This window comes from Danio rerio, chromosome 2 (assembly GCF_049306965.1).
Source record: "Danio rerio strain Tuebingen ecotype United States chromosome 2, GRCz12tu, whole genome shotgun sequence".
Classification (NCBI taxonomy): domain Eukaryota; kingdom Metazoa; phylum Chordata; class Actinopteri; order Cypriniformes; family Danionidae; genus Danio; species Danio rerio.
Window position 1 is genome coordinate 37,741,600 of NC_133177.1, and position 26,013 is coordinate 37,767,612.

The following is a 26,013-nucleotide window of genomic DNA, read 5'->3' on the forward strand; positions in this document are numbered from 1 at the left end:
GGAATTGATCATTTCATAAATGTAACATTCGCCACTAGAGAGTGCATTCTCTCAAAACACAAAGCTATAGTTTGATGACGCCATCACTGCGTGTGGAATCATAGGAGTTGTCATCTTTATTACATTTTACAGTATGGGACTACTGCAGAAATCATGTTCATTGATGAGCTAAAGTATTCTTATTGTCATTATAGTATGAAGACGAGTAAAGGCTCAATGATTTTTGCTCCCGCTTGTCATCAGTATTTTTCTAGACTGTTCACTGGTGATGAGCAAAGTGAACATGCAAAGTCACTCCCTGACTTTAAATATTGCGTAATGAATTTGCAAGTCATGAAAGAATAGAGAGGTGAAACTCACTGTCAAACTCTATTTTCTGCTCTTCATAATCTCATTCCTGCTGACATTATTGTAGTAGCTCTAGCTCAGTAGCTCCATATTTATCTAGTCTAGGGGTGTCCAAACTCAGTCCTGGAGGGCTGAAGTTCAGCAAACCGGCCAGGAAGTTTCTAGTATGCCTAGTAAGAGGTTGATTAGCTGGTTCCGGTGTGTTTGATTAGGTTTGGAGCTAAACTCTCCAGGAAAGCGGCCCTCCAGGACCGAGGCTGCGTCTGAAACTGCCTACTACTCAGTAGGTACTGCATTTGAATTTAAACATACTACTCGGTTAGAAAAGTACGTTCTATACAGTATGAATGTTAAAAGTATGAATGAAATTTGGATGTACTACATCCGCCATACATCACGTGACCTAACTGCGTCAGTTTCACTCCCATTCTTGAATTCTCTCGCGGGACATCATAGGATAGCGCAGCGTGCATGGAATGCGCACTTTAGAATCTCGGCAGAAGTAGTAAGTCATCCGGGTATTTCTCGCATACTGATTTTCGAATTCTGTAAATTCAGACATACTACTCGGCTCGCCTACTGATTTTAGCATACTGTATAGTATAGAAGTACGCAGTTTCGGATGCAGCCCGAGTGTGGACACCCCTGATCTAGCCTCATCATCTTCTTTGAGTGAAAGTGAAACTAGGCTGGCTTAGAGTGTTTTGTGCTTGAGCGCCTGTAAGTGGTGTTTTCTGTAACTTCAGCAGCTCCAGGCACCAGTGCCTGCCTCCAGTGCCAATCTCATTGGTGGAGCAGCTTTTGACATTGCACATTCAAAAGAAAATGGCTGAGGCATTTTTATAATTATTTTAAATGATTGACAATTTTAACACTTGTCGTTTTGCATGTTGGTGTGCACACTGACACCCTTTGTTTAGTCATGAAGCATTGAGCATGAGCGAAAATCGTATTCACAAGCCATCAAGTTTTCAAGACTGAAAGTTGGCAAAGAGAAACAAGACCACTAAAGGAATCGCTTATAAAAGACAAATGCAATACAGCACAGAAGCAGTGGAGCTTTTATCATGCCACAGACGACCACTTCTGGTTCTTCAGGTCTGATCACATGGGGAAGAGGCAGCTGTTTTATCATACTAAATGCATTTTAGTGTTCTGTTATAATGCTGCTCTGTGCAGTCTAAAAAAATGCACAGCACATTTATGCGTTTTTGGTGTTTCTCTGTTTTCTATAAACAGAAATTTAAGGTGTGCAACATACTTATCATGGCAAGACAAGACATGGTGTATATCACTAGTTAAAACAGCTTATTTAACTGAATTTAAACATTCTTTAAGACATAGGGGAAGTTAGCGAAGCAAATAACACTGTTACACTCTTACATATTGTGCCTTTAAGGGTGACAGAGTGGCTCAGTGGTTAGCACTGTCACCTCACAGCAAGAAGGTCGCTGGCCACACACACTGTGGGTTGTGTGGGTTTTCTCCAGGTGCTCTGGTTTCCCCCATAGTCCAAACTCATTTGCTGTAGAGGAAGTGGATTTACTAAATTGGCCGTAGTGTATGAGTGTATGTGTGTGAATGTGAGTATATGAGTGTTTCCCAGTACTGGATTTTGGCCAAAAAGACTTCTGCTGCGTAAAACATATGCCGGAATAGTTGGCGGTTCATTCCGCTATAGCAACCCCTGAATAAGGGACTAAGCTGAAGGAAAATGAATGAATGAACGAATTGTGCCATTAAACATCTCTGACCTTGACTTTTCACTGTATTAAAGGCTCTTTAAAATGAAAAAGGTTTTTCTCCATTTATTTTATAAAGCACCAAGAAATAAATTGTTTAATGAGACATATTCACTGATGTTCTTATATGGCTGTAAAAACATTTTAGAACACTGTGAACATCGTGCATTGAGATGAATGCAGTTTACTACATATCCTCCTTGGACCCAAATAATTTTTTTCTTATTTTTTCTTTTTTTTGTGATTTCCTACATCCTTTGGGTTTAAAAAAATCTACAATTTAAATTCTACAACTACAATAGAGTTTTTACATTTTTGTTTTTATTTAAAATGTTACAGCATGTCCACTGTAGTGGACCACAGGACCCTTTTAGTTCCAAACGACTCCCAATCAGACAACATAACTGTACAGGATATGGCTGTAAAGGAATATTGATCCAATATTAATGTAACAAAAACGAAACAAAAGCCATTTTTTCCTTTTGTATTGAAATTCCTGAAAACGTTTAGTCTAAAGGAAAGCTGAACTCAAAAAAAAAGTTTTTTTTTCTCAAGCAATATTTGAGAAAATCTAGAAATTAATGTATAAAAATAAAATGTTTTATTAAACATAATTATAAAAGATAAGTAAAGCATAATGAAATAACAAAATCATCTTTATTTTAGAATTATTCTTTTTCTTCTTTTTCTTCTTCTTCTTCTTCTTCTTTTTCTTCTTCTTCTTCTTCTTCTTGTTATTATTCATTTAATAACAATACTTCTACTACTAATAATAATAATATAATAACAATTATTATTATTATTATTATTATTATTATTATTATTATTATTATTATTATACTAATAATAATTAGAATTATTATTAATATTATTGTTAGCATTACTATTATTATTTGTTAGTTTTTTTTATTAGTAGGAATAGTAGTAGTAGTTGTTGTTGTTGTTGTTTGTTTGTTTGTTGTTGTTGTTGTTGTAGAATGTAGAACAACTAAAAAGGTTTAATTATACAGTATAATGATACGTTTTTCATGTTAACCTAGCAGCCTGACACTGGAGTTGTTCCCTTGTCAGTCTATCACCCTCTGGAATTACACATTTCTCCCACTTTCATCCCTCTTGTTATTTCTTGTTTGATGCTGTTTACTTGTTTACAAACTGTCAGTGTCTCAATCCAGAGATAAAACGAGCCATTTCTACGCCTGTTATCTCGTAAACTTCACAGTATGTCTGCAAATATGAAGAAAGAAGAGTCTCTTGTACTCAGTTTCTACAAACAGCATTGCTTTTCGTAAGTTAGGCCTTGCTTGTCTGCTAAAGAAGTTGATTTCGCTTACCATGGAAAATCACATTTGTTTTTCATCCAGTTCTCGTTCTTTTGCATCACACTCACTTTCCCTTTCTCACTTGTGGCTGTTAAACAGGCATGAAATGAGCCAGGAGCTCTGATTTCACTCACCATCTGGCTGAGGTACGCTTAAAGTGTTTGATTTCTCACTCTGGCATGCGCTGTGATTAGTGTGTTTGGCTGGCCTTGCAGATGAGAGGATTGTTTCAGCCAGGGTATATGAAAAGTGCTGCGTTTCATCCATCTTTCTGACACTCACTTCATTCATGATGTCCTGCTTATGTTTTTGAACACGTGAATCAGGTTTTGTTCAAGAGTGTGTTTAGCATGAGGTTTATTGGATAACTGCATTTTCAATTAAGTGCCCAATTAATGAATGACAATTATCTTTATATTATTATTATTTTAGAGCTTAGTTTTTTATGTTTTGTTTTCTATTTATCTTTTTAGAGTTTTTTTCTCTGTTTGTTTTTTTTTTTGTATTGTTTTTTATTTTATTTAGCTTTTTGTTAATGCTTTGTGTTCTGTTTTGTTTTTGCAGCTTGGTGGTTGGTTAGTATGAGACTTTGGCTCAATCCCAATTAAATTTTTTTACTCGATACCCCTTCTCTTTCTCTTTCCTCTTCGCCTTTGAAATTGGAAATTTAGTGTGTTTTTTTTATCTTTTTTTGCAAAACAAGGGATAGGGGTAAGGTAAAGGGCCAATGGGTATAATTGGGATTGGGCCTCTGTTATCGATTAGAGCAGAGGTGGCCAACCCTGTTCCTGGAGAGCCACCTTCCTGCAAATTTCATTTGCAACCCATATAAAGCAAACCTGCCTGTAATTATCACGTGGTGTTCAGGTCCTAATTAATTGGTTCAGCTGTGTTTGATATGGGTAGCAACTGAAATCTGCAGAAAGGTGGCTCTCCAGGAACTGGGTTGGCCACCCCTGGATTAGAGTGTTTTCTGGAGCTGTTTACTGTTTGTTGTTGTTGTTTGTTTTTTTTGTTTGTTTGTTTGTTTGTTTGTTTGTTTGTTTGTTTACTTAACATTCTATTTTAAGGAAGTTTCCAATTATTGAATGATGATAGTTTTTTTTTTTTATTTGTTGAGTTTATAATTATTTGTTCAAAATTTTTTTGTTTGTTGTTTTTTTTTTTTAATGAAATGTCCAATTAATGATAATTGTATTTTTTACATTTTGAGTACAGAGTTGAATTTTGTTTTTAATGTTTTGTCTTCTATTTTCTTGTTTAGCTTTTTAGAGTCTTTATTTGTTTTGTTTTGTTTTTTGTATTGTTTTTTTCAGATTTTTTTTTTTGTTTTTATTTTAAATTGCAATTTTTTCTTTATTCATTTTTTACTGTTTAGTTTTAGTTTTGTTTTGGCAACTTCAGATTTATTTAAATCACTGTATGATAGTGTATTATATGTTTATAGTGGCCAGAAATCCAAATGCTTACCAAACCTCTGTACACCTTTTATTTTCAATTAACCTATCAAGTTTCCAACTAAACTTGACAACCGGTGAATGAGTAAATCAAAACTGCTGACTTGCATAATATTAGATTATAAAGAGCAGTATTTATTGTTTGATGTTATTTCCATTGGGCTTTTTGGTAGCACTTTGTTATGCTAAGTGGAGCTCTAATTTATTTGACAATAGTTCTTAATATTACTTGGTTAGTGTTTGTTTGTTTGTTTGTTTGTTGATGCAAGAACAAAATTACCCTCAAATCCTATTTGTAGATGAAATTGAACATTGCACAGTAATTTAATGGGTTTCTGTGTCTTGTAATACTCATGAGATGTGGGCTTATGTAAACAAATTGTAAGATTAAATCCATGCCCCCACGGTATTGTAAGTAGAAGAAATCAAAAGAATTTCATTAGCGTTTTTTCTAAAACTTTTTTTTTTTTTTTTTTTGCAAAAGCACTTTAAAACCAAAACATTTTGAGGAAGATATTCATACATTATTGTTGTAGATTGACATGAAGGAATGAGGCAGATGAGTCAGTAAATGAATGAAATTATGTGTCTCAATTCTCCCTATACTTTGCCCTAAAAGAATGCACTCATTTTTAAAAGTAAAATTGCCTACTTTTGAGTATATAATAAAAACATAGGAACATACCATCCTGCTGCTTAATTGCATTCCCTTTCAGTCATAGTCACTCCACATATCTATTTTACTGTTATTGATTTCCTATCTTGGAAATGACGTTACGGTTTGATCTGCCTTTTTCTGGTTCATCATGTAAAAACTCATCATGTAGTTGCATAATTGTGCATTCAGTAGTTTACAGCAAAACACATTTTTAAAATTTAAAGGGTTGCTGCAAATTGAATGGAATGATTGTAACATGAAATATATTATTTTCATCAGGTTATATATATATATAATTTAATTCTGATGAAAAAATAAATAAATAAATAAATAAACAAATATATATATATATATATATATATATATATATATATATATATATATATATATATATATATATATATATATATATATATATATATATATTTATTTATTTATTTATTTATTTATTTATTTATTTATTTATTTATTTATTTATTTTTTCATCAGAATTAAATCATTAATATTTTAAACCCCTTTAACCCCTGTCCAGCTAACCATTGGTCTCGCACATAAGTCTATTTGTATTTTTTGAACACTCTTTAATCAAATTCACATCCAATGCTCAATGTGTTCTGAGAAATATTAGCTGATAGATTGGGCACAGATCTGCAATTTCTACTGTAAATAGAAGACTGTTAGTGTACTCCTAGATCTCCAGAGGTGGCTGTTTTTAAATTTTCTAATTAAATAACATTAAAATAAAAACCATGTAAATACTGTATGATACCCCGACTTTTCTTAAATGCGTGTATATTTCTTTCTAACATTTTCATTTCATTAAAATGACAAACACTAAAAGTGTATTTCTAATAGAAATAATATTTCTATTTCTCAAGTGCTTGAACCTGGAAGCCCCTTCGCGTGACGTCACACTTAACAAGCGAATAACTAACATGCAAAAAATATAGCCCGTTTTACAGTAATTTGTTGTAATCATTCTAATTTGATTAATTCCCAATAAAATTCTAAATACAACGCATTACTGTTAATTTTTAGTGTATAATGCTAGATATGGCCTTTCTACTAGTTATATAAATCTGTCAGTTCCTGGGTTAAACATATAATTTGGTAGACACTGATTAATTTTTGAACACTATTTAGAGCAGATAGTATGCAAATTAGAACACAGCAACAGTAACTGAAGTCTGCTGGGTCAATCTGACATGCATTTGCATACCGAATAGTGACTTGATCGATCTCTCCTGTCCTGCCTCTATTCTCACATATTCTTCTGCGAGCCTTGACATTTCCTCCAGGTAAAGCTGGATGGACAGTGCTGAACTTGATGGTAATGAACCAGATGTTACGGCCTCGTCAGTATTTTGCAGAAATTTCCACAGTAAATTCCTCCTGCTCCTCTCAATCAGAACACACCCTTCTGTCGAGCTTGTGGCTTGAGGTTTTGTAATTAACAGATGACTGAAGCTATAAAAATGATGCTTCAATCTGTCCAATCATAAGAGCTCACTACGGGCCACCCAGAGAGCTTCATTCTCCCCCCTTACCCCCCTCCTAATCAATTAACACCTTGTCTGAGGACAGCAGTGCAGCTTCTGCTTCTGTGTTTTAATATGGCAGTCTGCGTGAACGGGCTCGTCCCGATCTGCTCTGTCTAGCTGATGTATGGCACTCCTGGGGAGAGGAACAGTGCACTAGTTTGGAAATACTCTGATAATCGCTAAATGATGATGTGATTAATTAGTTCCTTTCCCTTCAGCACACTAGGTGTTGAGTGCTTTTGTGGGACACAGAGGGGAGCCCGCCGTCCGGCCAGCCGTCCATGTGAAAAACAAATTGGTTTCTTTCTAGATGTAGGCGAGCCGGCCGGGAGCCTTTTTGATATGGCTGACAGATGCTGCTACTGTAGCTGTCAGTATATGAATGAATTATGTTAATGCATGTGTTACTGGTGTGTAAAATCAAAAAGGAAATTAATTCCATAGGTAACACATTTACACATGTGTTTATACACCTACATGTGCTCTTGAATATGTGGTTTCTGAGGACAGACTGTTGTAATGACTTTGGTCATACTTGGTTTGTTACCATGAAGTTGGTTTCTAGAGGCATGTTCTGTGTCCTCATAGACCAAATGGCTTAAAATGAACAATTAACAAACAAACATACTAAACCATGTTTTTTTTATTTTTTTTTTTTTATTGAAAAATTACCTGAGATTTTCTGTCTTCACCTATACAGGTACATGTAAATATTCATGTTCAGGTTAATTATATTATGTTAATTATATTAAATAAATATTAATATAACGTTAACGGCAGTTGTGGTTGCCAGTACTTTACTGTTAAAAACACGGTACAAACCGTAAAAGTAATTTTTCAGTTTTACTGTTAATTACCGTATTTTATTAATGTATCGAGGTAATATGTCTGTATTTTGAATGATCAACATCTACACATCTTTTGTTACACAGTTAGACACATTAGCACACCCACATACAGGTGGTGATGAGAAAGTTACATAATGAGCCAATGCTCATCACAATCAACTTTTCCCGCAAGCAGAAAAGGGTATCAGCATATAGAAGGTGCTCAGTGTCATTTACACAGCTACTAAACACCAGTATGGTAACACGCATAAAATTAAAGTCATGAAATAAACATTGTTTATCAACATTAGATGTAACATAAATTCTCTAAATTCTCAAAAATCTCTAATGTACATAACTGATGGGGAAACAACTAAAAAGATCCATATTAATGTCAACCAAATGCATAAAAAGTGATGTGCCATGCAGGGAATTCTGGGAAAGTCAATTTACGGTTATTCGCCGTATATATTAAGGGAACATTAACCAGGTTACGGATTTGTACTGTAGCATTTTTACAGCTTTTTACCGTTGAAATTACGGCCATTTTTTACAGTGTATATATATATATATATATATATATATATATATATATATATATATATATATATATATATATATATATATATATATATATACAGTAAAATACGCACACACACACATACACACACACACACACACACACACACACAAACACACACACAAGCATTATAAAAGCATCATAACCTGCCGGCAGACAATTTATTAAATATAAGTTCAGCTCATCCACAGGCAGAAAGCTCCTCTGTTCTCTTCCTGATCCATTAGTTCTCTCATCCGACAGCTCGCTCAAAATCTGCCCAAAAGCTGCTCCGTCTCCTATCATGTTCTGGCTGTTAAGCACTTCTGAGTTCCTTGTCAATACTTGGCAAAGGTCTCCTGAGTGCAGACTCTGTGGGAGTGATCCAGATGCTCAGCAGGGAGCGAACACCACAGTTTTTGCTCTTCCAAACAAGATCAAAAGGTGGTGTTAAAGGACTCCATCCATCTCTGTGACTATCAGCTATATGGAGACAGCACAGACCAGCAGGGATACTTGACCATGGTAATGCAGAGAGCAAACTATAGTCCCTGAAGCAAGATTCATGAAATGACTGTGACCATCAGGTTGACCATTTGCATACAAAATAAAGTGAAAAATATTACATTTGCAAAGACCTTCCCAAGAAGGCAGCACTTTTTAAAAAACAGTTTGTTGAATTTGTTATTAATGAATGTAGTGTTACTAGTTCAAATAAGTGTTGTTATAATGTAGGGTCTTTTTCTTAAATGTAATTGTAGCTTTATGCCTCTTAATTACAATGATTTGATTATTGCTTTGTTACAGCAGTCAGCAGGCAGTGCAAAACCGAAAAAATAATGTTGTTGTTTTTTTTTGTAGGGATGCACATGTTGTTTTGCTCTTTCCTGCAATATTTTATTTGTAAAAAATATTGTAAGACTTGTTATTAGGTGTCACGGTGGTGCAGTGGGAAGCATGATCGCCTCATAACAAGTTGGCCACTGGTTCACTGGCTTAGTTGACATTTCTGTGTGGAGTTTGCATATTCTCCCTGTGTTCGCCTGAGTTTTTTCCGGGTGTTCCAATTTCCCCTATAGTCCAAAGAAATGTGGGATAGGTGAATTTAATAAGCTACAAGTTGTGGAGACCCCTGATTAATAAAGGTACCAAGCCAAAAAGAAAATGAATGAATGTTATATATTATATATTTCTTAAAATGTCAAATATGAATACCATTGTTATTACAGTTGAATTTTTTTGTAATTTAAAAATTGTGATTCGCATTCAATTCAACTGATGTTTATTTATGTAGCGATTTTAACAATGTAGATTCTTTTAAGCAACTTAGCATAGTTCTAGTAAAGTCCAGATTTCAGAGTTGAAGTTCAGTTTAGTTCAGTTCAGTGTAGTTTAAGTTTCATATATATATATATATATATATATATATATATATATATATATATATATATATATATATATATATATATATATATATATATATATTTAATTAATTTAATTTCATTTTATTATTGTTTCTATTTTGCAACTATTGCAGTAGTTTTTTTTTTTTTTATAGACAAATTCAAGCTGTTGTTTTATTATAAGAGTGCAAGAAACACTGGGAGTTTTTCATTCTTAAAATTGGACATTTTGAAAAGCATGTCAGTGTTTCTGATATCTTGTGGTTCTCTGCATGGGTTTTTGTGCTAAGAAACAAAGCACCTGCCAGTCTTTCACACTGGCTCAATTTAGACAGTTAAAGTTGAACTTCACTCTGTTCTCAGTGTGTGTTTGTGTGTGTGTGTGTGTGTGTGTGTGTGTGTGTGTGTGTGTGTGTGTGTGTGTGTGTGTGTGTGTGTGTGTGTGTGTGTGTGTGTGTGTGTGTGTGTGTGTGTGCGTGTGTGCGTGTGTGCGTGTGTGTGCATGTGTGAGTGTATGGATTTGTGTATACGTGTTGGTGTGTGCTTGTGCTGTTATGACAGTGTGTTATATAGTCAACAATTCATGTGCTTGTATTTTCATGTTTAGAACAATATTGCTAATTATTTTTTAGCTTTAACTTTGGCATTTTTTGGAGGAATATTCTTCTTTTCTTGCAAAAAAAGAGCTATATATTGAATAAGCATTCTGTCTCCTTTGTTCCCTCCCTCCTTTTTGGCAGTTTTGTAGATTTGCATAGCTTATCCGACAGTCTGAAAGGGATTTGTTCCTATATGACAAAATCACATAGGCAATTCTCTTAAGCTTTGGAAAGCTGTGGGACTAGATCCCCATTTGGAAATGAGATTAAAAGGCTCAGTAGTTCAGGGCTTTTTCAGTTTATCTGGAATTTAAACCTTTCATGACTTCTCTGGCATCATTAACTGTCTCACCATGTCCTCTGCGCTGCAAAGTGCTTTTCAATCAAGGATGCTTTGAGCTGAGATAGAAGAGCGCAATGATTTTGAACTATGACTCAGGAATTGCTTTATTCACCTCACGAAGGATGCAAGGGCATCCCAGAATAAAATGTGGGATTTATTTATTTATTTTTTTTCTATGTCCATGTATGGATTCCTTGCTAAATTGTTCTCTTTAAATCGGCGCGGTGCTTTTTAAATAATTATTATAAATTGCCCATTTCCTCACACTAATGCATTGGCTCATTCATTCTTTTTAAATTCATGGTCACAAAGAACAAATTGGAATAGAAGGCAGAATCAATCACTGTAAATATGTATTTGACCTTAGTTGGCACTAAGGCATTTCACATTTAGCCCAATAAAAAGCTATTGTACAAAATGTACCATGTACTAAAAATTTAATGTTTTTAAATTTTTTTTTATATATATATATATACAGTGTAATAAATATAATAATGAAGTCTATGGGTTCTATTTTAACGATCTAGGCTCAGAGTCTAAAGCGCATGACGCAAAAGCATTAAGGGCATGCCCAAATCCTATTTTGCTATTTAAGGACGGAAAAATAAGTTTTGCACCCTGGCGCATGGCCTAACAGGCTTGAGCTCATTCTCTTAATGAGTTTGAGCATGACGTGCATTAAACCAATCAGAGTGTTATCTCACATTCCCCTTTAAGAGTCAGTTGCATCACGCCAGTGCATTTGCTATTTACATGGTGACTTTGTAAGTGGAAAAACACAAAGATTTGTTTCCAAACTATTTAGAAATTCAGTTCTAATTTCCAGCAAACAAATAAATGAACAATAATAACTATGTGTGGTCAAAAACGTCCTATTCTTATGCCCCATATGGGAATGCAAACATCTCTAAAACCCAACAGGTGGACAAATTTAAACTTATTTTTATTAAAACAAATGTAAATATGCATAGAATAAATAATACTGCTAATATTAATAACATCATACAAATGCAAATTTTCATAAATAAAATCGAAAAATGCCCCGCAAGATGAAGGCATGGAGGCAGTGGTTTTTATATTTACGTAGAAAACAATAATTTTTGCAATATTTTAATCCTTTTTTTTTTTTCATTTGTACAGATATTTGTGTATTGCTTTACATGCTGTGTGTATTAAGCAATGTGCATGCGTTTAAGTTGCACAACTAATGCACTCTGTGGTGGACTTGCGGTGGACTTCAGTTCCTCAAAATAGCAGCTCACCAACAATGCACATTAAAACACCTCCTTACTAGACCAAAATTGATTTGCTATTTAAACAACGTGGTGCAAAAGGTGAAAATTAGGGCTGCGTTGGGCAGAAAATAGCAACAAATCACACCAACCACGTCTTGCACCTTATTGCGCTGGATGTATGATAGGCCCCTTTAAGTAGGCCCCTATATTATCTATAGCATTCTATCATCTTGGAATTATAAAGATCTGTCCGTTTTTATTCTCAAAAATAAGTTAACATTCTTATCGATTTGTCAGCAAAACATTTCTACCATTATATAAATATAAACCAATTTGTAATGACCTATTTGGCTACTATTTACAATTTTGAATAATTACAGGTCAGAATAAGTATTTTACTTAACTTTTACCCAAATATAAAATATTAATGTAAATACACAGTAAATAATTACAGCTGATTCAAATGTTATCACTCAATTGAATAGGCATTATCAATGATTATTAGCTGATAGGTATGGGCCAGTAGGGGCCTACTGGTAGGCTCAGAAGGCTGTTATTATCCATTTAAATGCTTAATCACCTAGAGATCACATACGGCTGTAGTGGTAAGTTAACAAGGATTATTTATATTATTTATTAAATTTCCCATTAATTGTATTTTATTAACATCTACCCCAACCGTAAACCCAACCGTCACAGTAATGTAAAAACTTTTCTGGGTCTGGGTTCTCCTCTATTAATATAGCTGATTAACCACAATAATTATTTGTATTACTTATTTAGTTTCCCAATTAATTGTATTTCAAGAGTTCACACTTAACTCATGATTTACAAAAGCTTGTTTGGCATGCTGTCCAGGGAGAGAGCCCTGAGCTCAAGGGATCCTTGAGTCCAGGGCTCCCTCCCTTTGCAGGGTAAGGGAAGACTGAGCTCAGGACGATCTCAAAACTCCCCTGCAGCTAAGGCCAAGGTAAACTTTCTGAGAGCGAGGTGTCTAGTAAAAGAGACTTAGGTTTATTTGGTCTATAATGTAGAGAGTATTTGGGCCTTGAGAGGAAACTGGGAACCCGGGGGAAACCCCCTCGGAGCCAGAGCCATTGCAAGGAGCCAGAGCCATTGGATTTCTTCCTGGTCATTGGGCCACCGTGCCGCCCTTTCTGGATAAGGATGGAAGAAGGGGAGAAGGGTGATTTTTGCAAGACGAAGATAGTTGTAGAGAGAAAAAGAGGATAAATATATAGGAACTTAGGATCCTTTGATTGGAGGATCGTGATTAGCTAATATGAGTCAGCTGGGTCAATCATGAGCGTGTACTCCTCTCAAAATTAGCTTAACATATTAAACTTCACTTATTAACATCCACCCCTACCTCAACCCTAAACCCAACCATCACAGTAATGTGAATACAGACCTGGATCTGGACTCTTCTCTATTAGTTTACCTGATTAACCATGTAGATGGATGAAAACAGCCTTCTGAGCCTATACCAGTTGATGCAAAAGGCCCCTACTGGCCTATATCTATCAGCTGATTACCACTGATAACGTCCATTCAATTGAGTGTTAACATTTGAAGTGGGTGGTAATATTTTGTCTATTTAATAAAAATACACTTTTATTCTTATGTCTTGTTTTTAACTAACATACTTATCAAATCTTCCAATTTACTGAATATAATGTAATAATAATAATAATAATAATAGTAATAATAATAATAATTGTGATAAATCAGACTTTACAACTAATAAAATCACTGCTTACTCTTGTTTACACACTCTTAGTCTTTCAGGAACAAAAAAAACTAACTCAGTAGTTATACATTTCTATGCCATAAATCTTTCATTGTGTATTTGTAAAGCATGCAATAATGCCCAATAATGATGAGCGGGTAAATCGTCTGAAAAATTTGCTTTTTGTCAAGCTACCCTCTCCTTTCTTTAATAATGTCTTCTATTGAGCTGATCAAACTGGGACTCTGTGATTTAAGGAATCTGCCACCGATGAGTTAAGAGACTCGGTGTCCTGTGCTCTCTGCATTGCTGGTAATAAATCAGGTGTCTCGTCAGCTGTAGCTAACTGACAAAATCAATACGGATGCATCCAGGGACAAGATTTGCTACTAAGATGCATTACCAACATCTGGGCTTTGATCTCCAATACGAATGAGGTCAAGTGAAAAGGTGATGGTCAGAAAATGTGTGTTCTACATCCAACCTGCAAGTGAAGAAACTGAGGAAGCGAAGAGGTGAAGTGTATATAGTATATCACCATTTGTTGTTTTACAATATGAGACATGCATTTAGTGTTGCTTAATATATTTATAAACATGAAAAAAAAACATTGAATAATTACTGGACACTATTAACAATCATAGTTATTCAAGATGTAGTTTTAAAGTCCAACTCTGCTTGTTAACATTAATTAATGGGCTGTGAGTTAACATGAAAAGTAAACAACTGTATTTCATCTACTAACATTAACAAAAATGAATAAATACTGTAATAAATGTTTGTTCATTGCTTGTTCATGTTAGTAAATTCCTTATTCAACATTAACTGCACTTTAAAAATATTGTTTAGACAAAAAAAACATAAAAGTTTGAATTAATATATTCAAGTTGCGACAACATCTTACAAAGTGAGGTTCAGACAACAAACTTTATTATGTTAGCCAAATCTTTTCCTCTTCTATCAGAGGCATTTTTAAATAGCAAAAAACTCAAGAACTCAAAGAAATAAGTAATAAATTTGAAAACAAATCCAGTGTTATGTACTTAATTACATGCACACTTTCAAGTTTAGAACCTCAAAAAAATTGAGTAGCTGAAATTGTTTAATTTTTTGTTTGTTTTAAATTTACTGTTCATGCTTGTAAGAAATACATTTAACAACAACATTTTTGTTTTCCGGTATTTTTTTTATTTTGTATTAAACAACATTTAATACAAAACATTTAATACAAAACGTTTAATACAAAACATTTGAATGTTTTCATTGTTTTACAAATAAAATAAAAAATAACATCAGTGCGTGGACTTAAAAATACAAAACAACTCCATTAGTGTGGAAAAATTGAGTTATCAACCCAATGTCTTTAAAGTTGCTGCAAGTTATATGTTATTTTAAAGTAACTGACAGATATATTTACCTTTAAATTAGTCGCATTTTTAAAGTGATGTAATTATCAATATCTTCCTGTTTTGAAAACTTAATAAAATTATTCTGGCAACTTAAAAGTTTTAATCTAATCAGCATTTTAGAGTTTTTAAGGTACAATAATGTATTAAACTATGTAGTGGTAACAGACCTCTTGTTTTATGTTTTAGAGTGTGCGTGTCCTGTATTGTAAAGCCGCTGTTGTCAAGCCTGGTTCTTGCACCCCCCCTGCTATGCATATTCAGTTTTTTTTTTTTTCTCTCACTGTTTAAAGAAGTTTGTTCTATTTAACCGTAAACGCCCTGTGGACAATCACAACTGGAATTCCAACTGGAATCTGCTATGATTCCAGTTGGAAAGTGTGTTTAATTCAAAGGGTAACATGCACAAGATGTTTGAGTCTCTTCTAATGTTCTGATGATTTGATTCAAGTGTTTGAATAGGAAGAAGTTTAAAACGTGTACTGTTGGCGTGCCATCGCGAACAAGGTTGGGAAACACTGCTTTAGAATGTTCATTGGTTTATGTTAGTTAATGTATTAACTAACATTAAATAAGTGTGAATAATCTTGTACAGCATGATTAAATCATACTTCAACATTTACAAATGCATTATTAATATACAATTTGGGCTTGTTAACATTAGTTAATGCACCGCGAGTTAACGTGAACTAACAAAAACTGACATTCTTTAACTTAACTTACCCAAAGACTATAGAATACACAAGACATGTCACTCATATATTTTTGAATGGGAAAAAGTGTAACGGTCAATATGGTGGATGAAGCCCCTACTAGTACAGGAGCCAATCAGCGATGGATATAGACTGCTGTTTTTCCGAGGAAAAGCTCAGACCAGATTTGTGCTTTTAAGAAAGTTTGGTGGTCAACAAACACACTGGAATCTCATCGAATACTTGCTTCACAGACATGAGAAATATATACACATAAAGCTTAAAACCTCCATTTTTCAATTAACCAAGTGCGCTTGAAAACAAAAGTTTTCTGGTTTTGTAATCTATATGAAATGAACGAGGTACTGTAAGTCTTGTCAAACGCACGTCACATGACAGCAACTAGTCAAATGCCCACAAACTTCCCGGATAAGATTTGCCATTAAGATTCTTTCAGAAGACTAGTGCAATCAAACGATCATTAGTCAGAGGATGATAATTTGTAAAACTACCATGGATGAGGTTGGTGTCGTGATCTTTTTCATTTTGAGTGTGCATGCAACCTGAAAATATGCCAATCTTGTTTGATTGGGACGTTTAGAAACAAAACTTTTGAGACAGTTGTTGTTTAATTTTATTGGTGATTCCATATTTGTAATGTAATCGTAATCTTGGCGAAGAGTTTTAGAGATTTTGATGTTTCCCCATACACACGGAATACCCAAGCATACTGCCCAAGAGGCGTTTCAAAGATGGCCGCCAAGTGAAATGACTTGCCTTAAAGAGACTTGACTTAACTTAGCTAAATTTAACTTAACTTTACTTAACTTAGCTTGACTTGATTTAACTTGACGTGATTTAACTTACTAACATTAACAAATATTTATAAATACAGTTGTACATTTATTAGAAATTGTTTGTTCATGTAAGTAAATATAAACTATCATTAAATAATGGACCTAATGGACCACTTTTTTAAAATGTTACCTTTTTTTTTTTTTTTTTTGAATAAAGTATACTTCAAGACGAATTCCCTTGTGCAGGGGGTAGAGAGCAGTGAATAATTTGTAAAGAACAAGTCGGTCTCAACACAGTTCCTTGGCTGTTTCTCAATATGCATTTGTTTGCGTTCTTGCATCCTTGTGTTCTCATGTAATGTCATCCTCAGCTGGCAAAGTTCAGTTTCAAAACTCAAGACAGCAAAAACAGAAGATGTGTAAAAGTTCCTGGATGTGTTCTTGATATCACGGTGGCATCGATTAAGCACAAAATTTGCTCGAAGTACCAAAAGTCATTGCAACTGAATAAAAAAGATGGGAAGAGCAGCATACTATACCTGACTATTAATAAAGTTTAGAGATTATCTCAGGAGTTTCCCTAAATGAGTGAAAGTAAGCATTAACATGAAAATCTTAATAAAGGAATAAACATATTAAGGAAGTTTGTTTACTGAAACTTGTATTAAAATCTTTGTTATTTGTATTGTGCAAAGTATATTTATAAGGTTTTTGTGCATGTTATATGTATTGAAAAGGAGAAAAACATTAAAACGTTGTATGAATGTTTAAATCATTTTCAGTTAAAACTATGTGAAGGTCATGTGACCATTAGGGAGAACGCAGCATTGCATTTCACAGTTCGAGATCTTCCGAGTTTGTTCTTTAGAGGTAACCTGGCAAGACAGCTCTCCACAAGACTACAAGTGTGTTCTCTGTGTTCTTGGATTTGAGAAAGAGCTCTTGTTGGAGCTCTTTTCTAATGAGCTAGTTATCTAAATTAAACAAATGAGACACTTGAAATACAGTGTGGAGGCTCTCTGTAACCAGGATTGAGAACAGCTGTTAAAAAGTTTTGCTATTTGTTTGTAATTTCTTCAAATGCCTCATATCAATAGAAATAAAAGAATCAGCGATTTATTAGGATAAAGAATGTGTTTCATTTTGTTGAAAGAGCTTTACTCATTTAATGCATTTTTCGTTATAACAGCTGCTTTGTATGTGAATCAACGCCCACTGTGAGCGAAAATTATGCCCTTTCAACCTCCCATTTTAATGACTTTCAAATAGTGAGTGACTAATTGTAGAGAAGCTTGTTCTTTTGTATAAATTTCAACCTTACCAAAATACTGGAGATTTCCTATTGTTTTGCTTTGCGGTTGAAAAATATGGCTTCCTGAGAAGCGATGCTTTTGCAAGAAAACCTTTCTCCACACTCTCAGGTTGTCTCAAGTAAGCTTTTTAGTTGTACTGTACTGTATAAGCACCTGCTGCAAGCAAGGGTATACGAAGCTTATAACTTAAAGTGTGAAGGTGTATTTTATCCCATTTTCCACGCAGGTGAAAATCAACCTGTCAAATCCCCTATGAAGCCTAAAGCTGACAGAAAGTATTGTGTGAATTTGCCATCCCTAGCTTGGGGACAAGACAGGGAAAACAGACATGCAGTTTGGAAGGAAGCTGTAACTTCAGAGCTGGGAATGGCGTTTTTGAAAAATTAACCTGTATTTATTTATAATTCCGCTGAAAAACATTAAAACACTGTTAAAAAAAAAAAAACAATTAAATTAATATATGTACATATACATAAATATGCTGTAGACCAAAAAAAAAAAAAAAAAAACTAAATATTAAACATTAGAATAGGGCGAGACATATAGCCCCATCCCCTTTATTAGCAAAAAAATTAAAAAAAAAGAAAAGAAAAAAAAACAGCCAATATTGTTTTATTTTATCACAATTCAGTCAGTGAGAGTGGTCAAAATCAAGTGCATGAAATCAAAAGCAAATGAGAATCATCTTGATGGGGGCGGCACATGTTAGATACTAAAGAGTATTTGATTGATAGGAAGATTGGATGTGAAACTGAAGAATGAGGTCATGTCAGAAATATTGTTGATCTGTTAGAGGAAAGTGACAAACTTCAAGCTCTGGATGCTTTTCATATTAGTTTAATATATTCTAAATGTGGAATTTTCAGTGTTTTAGAGCATATGCTTTAAATTAGCATGCTGATACTAGCATAAAAACCCCTTTATTTAAATTTCACAGGGCTTTTAAATGTGTGGTATGTAAGAATGACACCCAGTGGTTGAACTAGGTCTTAATTCAAAACGCTTTTTCACCTGGTCCCTCCTCTGATGACTTCACAAAAATGCAGGTTGCCAGATTGACAACACCAACAGGAGTGAGCATAATTACACTGTGTCCTAACTGTGTGTGATGACATAAAAAAGGAATATTTTTAATGTTTTTGTCCTAAACATCACCTAAAATTTTTATTTTGGAGACTGTTGCTGTCCATATACATTGAGGTAGCCTTCATGACTGAAAAGAAATACTCTGTGTTTTCCACCAAGGCAACCTGGGGTGACGCAATATAATTGGCAGTGGGCGGATTATAGAGACCAAAACAAAGACAGACATTCCAACACAGAATGCACATTTTTATAAGAAAACTAGACAAGTAAATTTTACGGACAAACGTTATGGTGGCCTGAGAAAGCCTAATGGTTGAAGTAATTTAAAAGTTTACATAATTGAAGTAGTTTTTAAGAAGATTGAAACAGTTGGCATCAAAAGATAACTACATATACAGTATGTTACCATGTTTCTAGTATGGATCAGCATGTTTTCTGCTAGGTGATTGCTAAGGTGTTTTGAGTTATTACTAGGTGGTTGCTAAGGCATTGCTAGGCAATTAGGGTATTATAGGTGGTTGCTTAGGTGGTGCTAGATGGTTGCTAGGGTGATCTGAGGGATTGCAAGGTGATTGCTAACATAAATTAGCATGGTTATGAATCAGCATGTTTCTAGCATGTTTTTAGTAAAAACTAGCATGTTTTTAGCACGATGTTAATATGAATTAGCTATTAGCTATTAGATATTATATTTATAGGATGAATCAGCATGTTGCTTGTTTGATTAATACGTTTGTTAGTAAGTTTTTTTTGTAAGGATTAGTATGTTTTTGTGTTTATGGAAATTGTTAGTATGGATTAGTATGCTTTTAATATGTTTCTAGTATGTATTAGTATATTTTTAGTATGTTTGTTAGTATGTTTTAGTAGAGATTAGTACAGTGTTTAGTACAGAGAACCACCAGCTCTGCACATTTTTTATGTCTCCTTAACACACCTGATTTAGATCATCAGCTCATTAGCAGAGACTGAAAGACCTGTAATGGGTGACAGACAAAGGAGACATCCAAAACATGCTGTGTTGGTGGTCCTCCAAGAATGTGGTTGAGAAACACTGCATTAGTATATTGCTTGTATGGATTAGTATTCTATTAGTATGTCCAATGTAAAGTGGATTTTTTTTTTTTTTTTTTTTTTTTACAATGGAAGTTTATAGGACAGCAGCTAGGGTTCCATAAGTGGTCGCTAAGGTGTGGTTAGTAAATTGAAAGGTCGTCAGTGATTGGCAGATTGTTAGTTGGAGTTTAATTGATTTGTTAAATCTGAGTTAAATAAGCCCAACCTTAAGTCTGCATGACAGTCTGGTGCAAAGTTATGAGGTCACAAAGTTTGGTCTAATGTTAAGTCAGTATGACTTTTCTGAATTTTTTTGGTCAGTTTTCAGAAAACCACATGTTGGATCAGTTGGAAAAGATAACAAACTGAGTCAGTGCAGTTTGGAGGTCTGGTGTAAGTTTGGTTTTTGAAGCTTGAATGGTTTAGGAATGCATGTAGAAATTAGTCTCAGAAGAAGACAGAAGAAAAAGTTTATGTAGTATAACAGTATATTGACTCAATATACTCTATATCAAACACACCTGAACCAATTAATTAGGACCTAAAAACCATGTGATAATTACAGGCAGGTGTGTTTGATATGGGTTGCAACTGAAATCTGCAGGAAGGTGGCTCTCCAGTAACAGGGTTGGCCACCCCTGACTTAGTACCCTGCTGAAAAATCCAGCTTAAACCAGCCTAAGCTGGTTGGCTGGTTTTAGCTGGTCACCAAGGCTGGTTTTAGAGGGGTTTTGGCCACTTTCAGGCTGGTTTCCAGCCATTTCCAGCCTGGTCTTAGCTGGTCAGGCTGGGAGATGACCAGCTAAAACCAGCTTGACCAGCCTAGCCAAGCTGGAAGTCCAGCCAAAACCAGCTATATCCAGCTTAAACCAGGCTGGTTAAGCTGGTTTTAGCTGGATTTTGCTGGTCATTTTCCAGCCTGACCAGCTAAGACCAGGCTGGAAATGGCTGGAAACCAGCCTGGAAGTGGATAAAACCCCTCTAAAACCAGCCTGGTCGACCAGCTAAAACCAGCCAACCAGCCTAGGCTGGTTTAAGCTGGATTTTTCAGCAGGGTATGTTTCTTAAATATCTGCAAAAATATGCTTAATGTACTTAAGTTAAAAACAGTATTTTTAAATAGTGTGTGTAATGTGCTGTGATGTCAGAGTCCGATAAATGACCAACAGCTGTGAGCTGCATCAGTCCAGGGCGTTATGGGATGTGTAGTCAGATGTGAGCAGATGTGTCTTGTAGGCACTCCATATGATAATCAGTAAAATAATACACTCTAATAAATATATATGTAAACATTATGGCTTTCTTCTTCTGCCAACAGATTGTCTGAGACTGAAACTAATGATCAATAAGCTGTGTTATCAGCCAAAATTGCCACACACCAAAGATAATGAGTAATCATGATACAAAAGAGATTTTTTGTTTGTTTGTCTTCTCAGTGTCCTCCTGGATTGAGCCCGATGAAGGATGGCACCGGTTGCTATGACCACCACATTGGCATTGACTGCTCGGACGGCTTTAATGGGGGCTGTGAGCAGCTGTGCCTCCAGCAGCTGGCACCTCTGGAGGAGGATCCCACTCTCTACAACATCCAGATGTTCTGCGGGTGAGATTACACACTTTACATCCAGATCTGGACACGCTAACAGGGCTTCTTTTTTTCACGGTTTCAGTCATGCAGCAGGGAGTGCGTTGGTATTTACGCCTGCTGTTTCTGAAGACTGAATTACTGCAGTTTTCTTTTGAATAATGGCCTGAAATTCACAGCAAGTGCATTATGGTTTGTTCAGTTGATTATTCATGCCATTCACAGCAACTTACAGTAACTATTTTTACACATATTTTCTCAGTCCACAGGGGCTGTTTGTGTGAATTGGCGCACATTTTACCTACTCGCGCATTTATGGCTTTATTTGAAGTGAGCAGGAAAGTGGATTTAAACTGAAAACTGGCAAATCTGAAATTGCTAGTTGGAACTTACAATCACACATTTAATTGCTAAAAATGTTGTAAGTGCATGCAAGGTAAATGTACAGTGTTTTTTTTTTTTGTTTTGTTTTTGTAGCTTGCAAAAGCATCTTTGTCACACGCAGAAAAAAAAAACTATGGTGCTATGGTTTTGGTACTGATTTTAGGTCATCGATATATAAAGATACATCCACTCTTTATCATTATTACTGTTTTTAAACTTTTTTTTCCAGTAAAAACAGTAACATTGACAAGCATAATGTTCTGTAATCTAGTTTAGTTTAGTTTAGTTTAGTTTAGTTTAGTTTAGTTTAGTTTAGTTTAGTTTAGTTTTTTGTTTTGTTTTGTTTTGTTTTGTTTTGTTTTGTTTTGTACTATGGATGACTACCAGCAAAGAGCATAGAATAGAATCGCCAAGAGGTGACACTCAATAGAACGTTCCATTGCAACAGCAGCGCCCAGCAACAGCCCCGGATTCCGCCATTTCGGAGTAAGAGCGATCAGCTGTCTATTGGATCTTATTGCTGTCCTTATGGCAAGCAGCTGCTTTGGTTTTTATTTATTTATTTATTTTTTAAAAAGCGCATTAAAGCTGAGATACAACCTGAAAGACGACAATACAACACTTACTATCACAATTAACAGCACTTTAAATAGTTTATTTTACAGACTTATAATATGCTGTTGTTCTATTGAAATTTTCATTCCAAAATGGCTGCCACACTATGTAGTGGCTGTTTCCCAAATTGCTAGTGTTGCCTCTTGGTGTTTCTATGCTCTTTGCTACCAGTATGTGCCAGGTATTAAACCTAACATTAATTTTATCCAAAATAAACTTCAAGAAAAGGCAACAATAAATACAAGAATAGTTTTGAAAGAAACAATGTAATAAATGCTGTTTTTGAGTTAGTTTCCCTCTAAACATAAAATGCAAAAAAATGAGTCTGCATAAAAGCAATAAATAAACATAAATGAGGTTGAGGTCCCGATCTTCATCTTAATTTCATGATAAAAAATTTTATCTTTACTAAAGTTGCATTGGTGGAAAGAGTACAGAATAATCATACTTTAGTACCATTTCTTGCTCAAAAATGCAGTGCAAGCAAAGTAAAAGTATCTGTTGTAAATATTACTCAAATTATGACTAAAAAAATAGCTCTGAGTATTACACTAGGAAAGGCTAATGTATTTACAAGCAATTTGTGCATGTATTTGAAAACGTAACATTCTGTAGTGCATTTAGTGATTGTTTAGGGCCATTTGGTGATTTCAGTCATCATACAGTAAACATCCTTCATCTTCCCATCAGTGATATAGTCTAAGCAGTCTCTGGGTTATTGTGTGTAAAGATTTTGGACCTCTTCTTGGACACTTTTTAATGCTTCCAGATGTTTTGCTGCAATTACGAAGTGCCCAGGACTTGAGTTAGATCAGTATTATGCGATTTACATTCTATGTGTGATTTGATTGGATGGGAATGACAGGACTGATTTTGTACTTAGCCAATCGCCATAGATAAGAAAAAATAAAGCATTGATTGCAGTTTGAAAAAAACTAGTTGGGTAAAAGTACAGATACAGCACTAAAAATGTTCTGAAGGGAAAGTAAAAGTGCAAAAAAAAAAACTTGTTAAACTACAATTTCTGAGAAATTACTACTCGTAATACTACTCGATTACAGTATTTTGAGTATTTGTAATATGTTATTTTACACCACTGTAAAGTTGTAAATAATTTTCAGCTTTGTGCTTTATATATATATATATATATATATAAGAAGAAAGATATGTTTTCTGTCCTGTCACAGTAACACAACATCACATGCATCACACAGCACCATTCTTTTCAGACTTTCCTTTAAAAGTCTGAGAATGTAAAAACCAAAATAAATAGCTACCTTCTTACATCTTCTCTAAAACGCCCAGTGTGACCTATTCAGAGTGGCTGAGATCATTCGCTGTTACAGCTAAAGGTGGCAAATGTGCATAATTCTCTTTTCCTCTCGAGATCCTGATAATGTGACAGGCAATCCGAAGCCACTTAAATGGTTGTCTGTGATGCGGATGTGATGACAGTTTCCTGTAAAACTGTAGTGTTACCAGGAGAAGTGAGACTGAGCGTTTAAGCCCTGACGCCTCTTTCTCTCTGTTAGCTTGTGTAGAACAGAACAGACGTGACAGCGACGTTTCAAAGGCCCATAAATATAAACGACTCCCGTGAACTGTCACACTGCTGGGATGATACTGTTTTGCAGAAAATAAAAAGAATTGTCAATCTTATTACCTGCATCTCAGAGTAGTTTTGAATGTACTACTGCTTTACATTGTTCTTCTCCATGACGTGAAACAAACAAACAAACAAACAAACAAAAAAAAACGAAATGAAGGAATGAATGAATGAATGAATGAATTAACATAATTTTTTTTATTAATGAATGGCTAGGAGTTATTATTATTTAATAAACACAAATGCATTACAGTACACAACATGACTCACAATACATATTTTAGAATTTTAAGTAATAAATATATGTATTTAACTGAAAAAAAAATTGAAATACGTGTATTTTGTCTTTTTTTTGTTTTGTTTAGTTTATTATACTAAGTCTCTGCATTTTCTGTATAAATAGAATGTATGCATTAATGGCATGCATATTGTTATGATCACCAGCGATAAAGCAGATTGATGGAGAACTAAAATTCTGCCACTGAAACAAATTACAACTCCCAGATGTCATTGCTCGAATCACTCTTGTCACACCTAAGTCTTTTAGTCATTCAGACACTAACACAAACACACAACAGAAGTTCATCATTGAATTTTTACATGGACTATATTTACACCTTTCACACTCACATTGCTGAGTCTTGTTATTCTGTGAACATGACTAAGCGTTTTTCTTATTTTGCCTTTCTTAGGTTTTGAGCTTTGCTTTGTTTTATCATACAGGTGTCCCTCGCCATAACGTGGTTCACCTTTCGCGGTTTTGCATATTTTTTAGTCCAATTTGACTATTTTTAGTCCATTTTGACAAACTATTTTTTTTTTTTTACAAAGCATTGTGTTCTTTACCCCGATTATCACATTGTGTTCAGCGTCCTAATTAGCGCATTCTGTTCTCCGTCCTGATTTGCTGTAAACCATTGTCAATCAATCTCTTCCGTGCTGTGTCTCCTGTACAGTACAGAATGCGTTCAGCTTGCCAAGTTTACCTGAATCTTCGATCGCTAGCAGTGGCACTCTGAAGTGCTGTATTGTATGTTTGCAAGTTTTCTCCCCTACAAACTGCACAATGTAGATGAAACATTCTGCACCGTCAAAGTCACTCATAGTAGCACCTAAAAAGCAGATGAAGATGCTAGCCATCGCACAAAAAAATTGACTTTTTGACATGCTGAAGGAAGGTAGAAGTTACGCAAGTGTTTAAACAAGAGAGAAAAGTGTGAAAATGTTAAGGCCTATCTGAGAAAAATGTATTAGGTGCATTAAGTGTATAAAAAATAAAAGCAGACTACTTTGTGGATTTCACGTACTATGGGCTATTTTTAGAACGCAACTCCTGCAATTAACGAGGGACCAGTGTATGCTGCTTTGCCGCCTGTCCTGACCATTCACCTGTGACTCTGACTACTATCGTTCATTTCCTCTATGCTCCTGTTTGCCCCTGTTTTGACTGTTGCCTGCCTGACTATTTTCTTAAATAAACTGCACATGGATCCTCATCACCGTTGTCATGCATCCTAGTGTTACACATATATGGAGAGATTTTTAAATTTAAAGTTAAATAGGCACATATAAAATGATTATAGATTTTATTTCATTAATGTATTAAAATAATACAATTAAATTTTATAACAGATAAATTAAATAATATATCTACGCGTTTTAGATTTTTTTTTCTTAAATTTCATAGATTTGAAAATGATCAAAATAAGG

General features: G+C 34.6%; 1 protein-coding gene across 4 annotated transcripts in view; it reads left to right on the top strand.

Moving 5' to 3' along the window:
* The window catches only part of astn1 (astrotactin 1), a 410,547-nt gene that overhangs the window by 195,042 nt on the left and 189,492 nt on the right, over positions 1-26,013 (top strand). For all 4 annotated transcript variants that reach the window (XM_003197882.7, XM_021467632.3, XM_017351897.4 and 1 more), the window contains one exon: positions 21,550-21,716. In XM_003197882.7, the coding sequence (XP_003197930.4) occupies positions 21,550-21,716 (167 nt within the window). The remainder of the gene's footprint in view (positions 1-21,549; positions 21,717-26,013) is intronic.